General features: G+C 37.1%; 1 protein-coding gene across 1 annotated transcript; it reads right to left on the reverse strand.

Moving 5' to 3' along the window:
* Positions 1 to 1,877: 1,877 nt before the first annotated feature.
* Positions 1,878 to 5,876, reverse strand: LOC146271687 (cathepsin K-like). The gene is made up of 8 exons (XM_084707600.1): positions 5,863 to 5,876; positions 5,590 to 5,716; positions 5,357 to 5,479; positions 4,025 to 4,180; positions 3,572 to 3,799; positions 2,807 to 2,966; positions 2,131 to 2,233; positions 1,878 to 1,974 (listed from the first exon to the last, which is right to left on the reverse strand). The coding sequence occupies exons 1-8, from the start codon at positions 5,874 to 5,876 to the stop codon at positions 1,878 to 1,880; spliced, it is 1,008 nt and encodes a 335-aa protein (XP_084563726.1).
* Between the last annotated feature and the right edge of the window lie 2,888 nt (positions 5,877 to 8,764).

An 8,764-nucleotide genomic window follows, 5' to 3' on the forward strand; every position in this document is an offset into this window, starting at 1 on the left:
TACACTTAACACCTTTTCAGAGGATTTCCCATACCATTGTATATGCAATAAAGGACTCCTATCAGGACTAAGAGACTGTGTAAGATATGTTTCACGTCAGAATGTTTTTACTTGTAATCAGCTGAAGCATATGGGAATTTATATCTGTTTTAGTGTCTTCTTATATCAAAGTATCAATGTGTTTAAACAAAAGACTGCTCTTGTAAAACTGGCACTCAGAAGTCTTTGAGTGAATAAGTTGTTGTGGATCTTGTCCCTGAACTGAATGCCAGAGTTGCCAATAGAACAGTAGCAATCATGAATGGTATTAGACTAAAACCCACACTAAAGTATGTGTTCATTGCCATTATGTTAGATCAGTAAGAACATTCAAATGTTGTGTCCTCGTCTTCCCATTGTTCAAACTGGTCAAACAAACAAGAGCCTGTCAGAATAGACAGATAAATACAGTGAATGCACACACCAAGCTTACGTGTCTAGCACGTGTGCCTACCTGAAGAAGGATGTCTGAAAAACGTCTCTGTACTTACCAGTTCATTAACTTTTTTGCAAGCTGTTTCTCAAATAATGCTGCTCAACATAGTTCTGGCCTTACTAAACTAACATAGGGGTCTGTATAGGTGCATGTTCCTTTGACTGTCACTTTAGAAAGTTTACAAGTGTATTTTTGATTGTATTTATTCATGACACAAAGGCCTTATTTCTTTTTATCATGTTGGAGTGGCAGCTTTTGACTAACGTGTTTGCATTATCGAACATAAAAAGAGAAACCTAGGTGTAGCATTAGATTTTTATTTAAAATAATACGCATCCATTTGGAAATGTTTTTGCTCAGTTCATTGGCATGGCTGAAGTAAAGCACTCTATTTAGACTGTACAATCAGCACTACATTTATTTGTGGAAGAAACTATTCTCTTGACCTGAACTCGTCACTAAGCAGTCTATTCCATTCACAAACCCAAAAGTCTAAACCAGGAGGCAATGCTGTATTCCATTCCTATATCTAACATAATTTCTCCGTATTGCATCCTGTAGGTTATTGTTTGTAGAATTGTTCAAGGAAGGGATACAAATGTGCATAAAAATTTATTGGCATTGTTTACTTCCCCGTGAAAGAATCAGTCTTGAAAAACAAGTTAGCCTTTTTTTCTCAATCAGGCTTTGAAAGACCACTAGTGACTTGTTGATGTACCTCTTTATTGCAGGAAATGTCTTAGCTAATATCTCAAGCCTCCAGCAGTGTGCAAGACTTGAGGCGGCTCCATGAAAGGGCAGAATTTGTTTTTAATGATAGCTATTAATTTTATATTGTTATTTTGTTAAAAGGAATGCAATCTAAACCATTGTTTGTGTTTGTTACACAATTTGTAAAAGTGTATTAGATTATTATTTTCCTAATTAAATGCTGCTTTATACATAGCCATGTTGTGAATCATGTCTCTATGTATGTGGTAGATGAATAAAAATATAACCACACGTATGACTTTGCACTTATCCCTGGGTCGTCTTTGGCTGCATTTCAGAGCTACACACACCCCAGCAGAATATTTATTCGCTGACCCATGTACTGTTCTCACGCTATAAGATCAAGTAAAAAGGAATTTCAATTGTTTTAGTAATGCTTTATTTCAAAATAAGACTTGCTCAATGCAGGGAATATATTTATCATAATTAAAAATACGGTAGATGGACACTTCTTACTGTGTACATAGCAGAAAGTGGAGTGTGCCATTGTTTAATAATGCCAAGCTAGACAAAAAAAAATACTTTTAAAATAAAAGGAAATGCACCTTTGCAAAGTTGAGTTGTTTACTGATTTTGAACTTCATTTGACAAACAAAAAGCTCTTAAAACCATTCAACTGGTGCTGCACATTTTATACAATTGGGTACATTGCCCTAGAAGCAATGCCACACTGATTGTATCCTCTAGCAATCCAAAAGTAGCCTTTCATGCCCCATCTTTTACCCCAGCTGCAGAAGACAAGATGAGAAAGGTCACAATTCAGCAATGCACGGAGATCCGTTAAGAAAAGCAGAGCTAATGATATATACTTTTAAGTATTGTCTAAATGAGTGTGTGTATGGGTGTTAATCTGCAATGTAATATGCAGACAGGTACATACAGACCTGTTTTTCACTATCCAGTACGTTCGACCACATTGCTTGCCATAGCCAACAATCAGCACAGCATGGTTGGTTTTGGTGGAACACTTTGGTTCAAAGAGGACTCCTTCATAAAAATGTAATTAAATAGATTTTAAGTAAACAATTAAGTCATCAAAATGTATGTGAACGGGTTAATTGTCACATTCTGACGTTGATAGTTCAAGGTTCAAGTCTTTTATTTGTCAGGTACACAGAACAACACAAGGTCAGACTGGGCACTGAAATTCTTAAGAAAAGACAGGCACCTGGCATAAAACAACATATAATTACACAGAACACAATTTACATCTATGCTGAGCATAAATGAGTGAAACTTCTTAAATATACAGATAACAATAAATAATACACTATACTAACCCTAAATGCACATAAAACCTAAAATGCAAACCTAGCCCTAACCCTAATAGTTTACAGGTTAGGTTTTAATCCAGAGTTAGGGGAATTCAAGTAGCTACAATACCTTTCTTTGAAATAACTGTGATGTCTCTCCAAGTAACAAGAGCATGACCCTTCCTTGATTATCTTTAAAACTGTTAAACCATACCATGCATACTATACATCCACTGTCAGACCTAGAGTGTTTTGTGTGAGTTGTTAAGTTTGTTAAGTTGGCTTGCATTACTTTCACAATACTTACCACTTTTGTAGAACTGCAAGTACGAAGCGTTCAAAGACACAGCGAGAGGGCCAACTGTGTACAGTGTGCCTTTCATAGATTCTTCATGTTTAGGAGGAACTTTCTTAAATCCTTTGCAAAACACATCCTTTTTAGCATTCTGATTCTTGCATTTTCCTTCCTGAAAACAAAAGGAGTCATTTTTTAGTTTAAGTGGTTGAATATTGCTGTTTCATCGTGCCTGTAATAACGTAGTTATGACTTGTTGTTGCATGCTTTTTATTAAGATTAAACACAAATAATCACTCATGTATTGACATGAGGGTACTCTTCAGAGTTAGAAGGGAAGCTAATGATGATCTTGTTTTAGTAAGAAAGTTGAATAAAATACTTGAAGGTGGTATTCATAAGCATTCTCAACACCTTGATGAATCGTAATTTATCATGAATTACAACCCTTATCACACTTATTAACACATAATTGAACAATTGAAAGTTGTGTCTGTGTGTCTAGTAATACATGATGCCATAAATGTATTTTAACACTTTTATCAAGTAAAATGTTCAAAAAATTAAGCTGCCTTTTTGCCACATCTCCTTATTACCTAATTACACGTATGATGTACAAAACACCTTCAAATGTATAATTACATTAAGTTGTGTATGCCCCTACAACACAGTAACTGTTATTTGATAGACACAATAGTTATTGAGCACCTAAATTCTCTATTTAAAAAAAGGTAATGTAATATCTTTCTGATAGTGTTATTTTAAGTGTTCCTGTACCTTAGCCGTGTAAGTATATTTGCTTTCAGAAAGAATCCCATGATCCTCTATGTATTGGAAACATTTTCTTACATAACCACCTTTGCAGCCCCCAAATCCCCTTTGGTAGCTCTGGCTACAGTCCACCAGTTCCTGCTCACTCAGAGACAATAGCTTGCCAGTCTTTTTGAACCACTGGCCCTCCAAGGCGCCAACTGCAGCAAATGCGTAGCAAGATCCGCATTTCCCCTGATGTAGAGTAATAAACAATATCAATCTGTTCAACCAACATTGATACACATACAGTTTTGAAGTGGTTGTTTAGATGTATTTCTCCAACCAAACAAAGACAAATACTGCCTCTGTTAGACCTGTTTCCACATGACACATACAGTAGAAGCAGATGGGCACAATAAGCAGATATTGTCAACGTATTCAGTTAAAGTTACAAAGAGCACACTTCAAGTCTCCTACCTGATTCTTCACCTTGGTCACATATCCATGTTTTCTCCAATCCCAACGGTTTGGAACTTTTTTCTTAGACTCATTTAACTTTGAGAGTGGTATCTCATCCAAGCTGCTTTCATTAACAGCACTTGCAGACAGCATGGCATTGAACTCTTGGGAGGTCTTGGGTGAAAAGTAACCGAAATTTGAATGTTACTCATGTAATAGGCTATTTAGTCACATTGTATATTTTTAATGACCAGGGGTGCGATTCCCGAAACCGTCGTCAGCCTAAATTGATCATAGAATCCATCATACGACAAATCTTAGTTTTACAGGCCGTTTCCCAAAGCCATCGTAGCTAAAGTGGCTCTTGAAAGCTTGTAGATTAGCCTACTCCTTACTAGCATGTTTGGGAAATGCACGTAATAGATAAATTGCTACTATCCATCATTATCTGGAAACGCAGCCATCTGTCATCTGTGTATAAGGCCGTGTTCACACTTGACTTCCTACATTGACTTATTTTACTAAGACATCAGACATGTTTGTATTTCTTTTTTTTGCATGGAGGCCAGTTGAGAATGATTTTGACCAGAACATACCAATTAAAAAAGAATGAGTACAATAAAATAAACATTGATGGAAAATCTAATTTATTTGTTCCCCTGCAGTAACCATAATCTAAAACGGATTAAAACATTCACTGGACCAGTTGTTATAGGACAACACGTTTTATGTCTACAAGAGTTCTACATTTTCTATTTCTTTGTATTTTTTTGGGTGAATGAATGGTGTTCCATTGTGTTCCATGTCTTCTGTGTAAAAGTGCAGTGCATTGATGTCTAAAAGACTGTGTTCTATCCATTAGAATTAATGGATTATTTTTGTAAATGTCATACTATTCACAATGTGGCATCCAATTGGCAACCAATCAATTTTGAAATGTCTTCCCAAGTGCAGCAAAATACTATCATATACAGTATATCTTATATGCATATATAAAATGCTCCTGATGACTATTCATAATTTTACTTAATTATACTTTTTTGAATATGTTCATCTTTGGGGTGTGAAGTTTGTCACAAACTAAGATAATATATACATGATAGATAATATTATTGTGAACAGAGTTTTAGTTTTAAGTCCCTTAAAATTAGTGCTCATGGATGCCTCTTGTCCAATCAAATGACTTGGTTTAAACTAACTGGTGGATAATATATTTATTTACTGACGTTTAGAACAGATTTGTTTGCTAAGCAACTTTTGTAAGTTCTGCTTGCCAAGATCTGTCAATCCAACAACTCATCAAAAGGTTTACTGTTCTCAAATTATTCATTGTTAAAAAGTAAATGTTACCATGTCTCCAAATTGGTTCATTCCCAGGATGTACGTATGCTTGCCCTTCGCTGCCTCTAGGTTGTGTTGATCGATCAGTCTCATGTTGTTCGCCCAGTTGCTCCTTCTTTGAACTTCTTCCACCTATAAAATGCAAGCAAATAAACCCCCTTATAGTTGTAATATCATACAGAGAATGTGATAGAGGGATGCAGAACTGTGCAAACGTGTTCAGAAAACAACAGAATACCTACCTCAAAATATTCTTTGTTGTGTTTGGCTTTCCACTCGTCCCAGATGTCGTCACTGTCAAGTTTCAGTGGTTGTTTGAGAGAACACACCATGGCACCCCATGTCACCAGCGCAACGATCACCTTCACACTTTTATTCACAGACATACATTTCACAAATATGTATTATAAACACATGATCTACATATACTCGTAGAATGTCTTTCTATGTTTTCAGACAATAACTGTAGATAAAAAAACACATCTTATTACAGAAGAACACGTGTGTTAACTTACCTCAAGAAATACATCCTAATAGCTCAATTAAGCCTCCCTATTTCTGTGTGCAAAATACAAAGTGACAGTCATTACAGCTTTTGTAATTTCTCTTTACTTGAAGATCTATTCTGCTGATGAAGGTGTCACTGACCACTTTATGGTGTCAATGACCACTTTAGTGTGTGAAAACAAACTGTTTGTTACTATTCGTGTCTTCTTTATACAATACGGACTTTGACATTTTTGAAAGGATGACACTTCATCATATCCCCAATGCTAGGTAAACTACCAATAATAAATTACAAATTTACATAAAGTACACCATTTTCATGATTGAAAACGAGTACACCTGAAATAACAATTTTGGTTTGGCAAAAAAACACCCAGTCACCTCCACCACTGTGAGGGGCTAACTATGTCAACCTTACCAGTTTTTTCCTATTGCTTAGACACAAACATTTATAATTACACACAGTTAGTGAAATCTGACACTCAAGGAGCGCAACAGAAGGCCAGACCTGCACAGCTATAAGCACATTCTCACCCTCACACTATCTGCAAAATACCACACACAGCGTTTTGCAAATCACTAAACTCACTGTTCTACATTAGACACAGAAACTTAAGATGATGTCACTTCATTGCGTTTTTTAGACACTGCCTTGTAAAATGCCACACATGTGAACAGATGGATCAAACACGGACATCAGGTGTACAAGCACTAAAGTGCTCAACTGGAAACATACCAATCAGTTGTAAGCACTATAAAAAGGCAACAGGTCAGTGTACCTGTCCTCCTCAAAATGGAAGGCAATTTTGCAGGTAGAGGAAGAGGGAGATGTAGGATGAGCCCGTGGAGGAAGGTAGGGATACGGAAGGGTAGACCTGGAGGCCGTTGAAGAATAGGGCCAAATTTACAGTATCTAATTAAATTCAAACAACATTGAACATTGGTTGACCATTTTGTGAACCATGGGGCAACATTGACAGAGGCTGGACAGAGAGTTCAGCCCAACCTCAGCAGATATACTGTCTCAACAGCAATTTGGACATTTTGACAAGAGCACAGGTGGAAACTATTCTCTACTGTCTACAGTACAGCACAGTAAAATGTAGCTACATGTAGCTACATCTATATGCACTACATCAGTACTTTTTTTGTACATATTTACAGCAGTCCATGATTGAAATAATGTACTGTATTTCATTTGCTGTATTCTTTCTTTTGTTTCCACAAATGTATTTGCTGTGTTTACATACTACTATGTAGCCTACTACCGTATTTGATTTGAAATATGTTCGTAGACATTTTGGAAAAATACAGTAAATATTTTTAGCAGTGTGCAGTACTGGTCTTGTGTGTTATTTGGTCAACATATTCATGTACTTGTACATACTCTACTGGAACAATATCTCTGACCAAATCAAGCAGGTTATATCATTGGAGAAGAATAGTTAGGGTAAAAGTGTTCTGCACTACAGAGTGTATCTGGTTCAAACAGAGTCCAATTTTATGAATCATGTCCATGTGTGTGGCAGATGGTGACAGAAATTGTTTTTTTATACATGATTGTATAGTTTTGAACAAAGTGTTTCATTTTGCAAAAGATTGGAAGTGTTCTGCTACTTGTGTGTCTAGTTGTGTGAATTGTGTGTTGTTTTTTGACAAAGTAAGCCCTATTTTCAAAATTGTGCTTACTAAGCAATTGGAAAAAACTGTATTACATGACTTGCATGAAAAGTGTTACACATCTGTGTTACCCACGTCTGTTTTTTGTACAATTGTCTAACTTGCTGTCTGGAGCAAGATGCCTTATTCAGGGCATTGGCTACAGACAGTCTGGCACTGTGTTTGTGTATGTTTGTGTGTGTATGTGTGTGTGTTTTGCCATCAGCCAAGTCCCAGCTTTCAACTCACAGACAGATATTTAGAATATGAGAAAAGACAGTGATCTCAACATCCCAGCCCCAGCACACGCTAATCCCACAATACCCGGTACCCGATGACTGATGACACCCAGAGAAACAGACCCACAAAAGACAGGTACACAGATACACAGAACAGACCAATGTAGACCCATGCAATGCGGTGTACTTTTCAATTATTCAATAACAGAGTTACCAGAGTTCTGTTTTTTGTCTGTCGGTGTGTGTATGTGTGTGTGTGTGTGTGTGTGTGTGTGTGATGTCTGACATTTGTCTTGCTCTCACCCTTATTATCTCCCCGGGGTTCTATAAAACAATAAGCTTGTTTAATGCAACCCCTATGCGGATGTGTGTGTGTTCCCATTCAGCAAGCATGTATGAGTCTGACAATGTGCCTCTGCTACCCACATTCAGATCAATATCGGATGAGGATATGAGAGTCAGTATTGATTGTAATTTCCTGCGAAGCTCCGTTCCAATCTCCCGCTTTATCAAGATCCTAATTCCCATCTGCCACACCAACGCTGAACCTGCAGACACACTGAAGGGACAATGACTGGATACCACAACAAATGAATAATCTAGCTAGGTTGTTTCTAGCCTGTGTCAATAAACTGGTTGCTTGTATGCATTGTTGATTGTGTGTGTGTGTCTGTGTGTGTGTGTGTCTGTGGTGGTGAGTGAGGGGGGGGGGGGGGTGTTGGGTTGGAGTGGGTGCTAGGGGGGGAGAGAGGAAGGAACAGAGTAAAATAGATGGAGTATGTACATATCATATGCTGTGATATATGTTGTAAATACTATATTGTCCCTTCACTGTGGACTGCTTTGGCAATATTGTTTACAGCAACCTGAACATGCATGCCAATAAAGCATTCTGAACTGAACTGAGTAGATAATGAACACATTGTATATACACAAGCTGTTGTGAGAAAAAGAGAGCAGAAAAAGCTGTCGTGCTTATTCGTGTTGATGTTTTCCAAAGAGAAAGGGAACT

This window comes from Hypomesus nipponensis, chromosome 10 (assembly GCF_054491055.1).
Source record: "Hypomesus nipponensis isolate SF chromosome 10, ASM5449105v1, whole genome shotgun sequence".
Classification (NCBI taxonomy): domain Eukaryota; kingdom Metazoa; phylum Chordata; class Actinopteri; order Osmeriformes; family Osmeridae; genus Hypomesus; species Hypomesus nipponensis.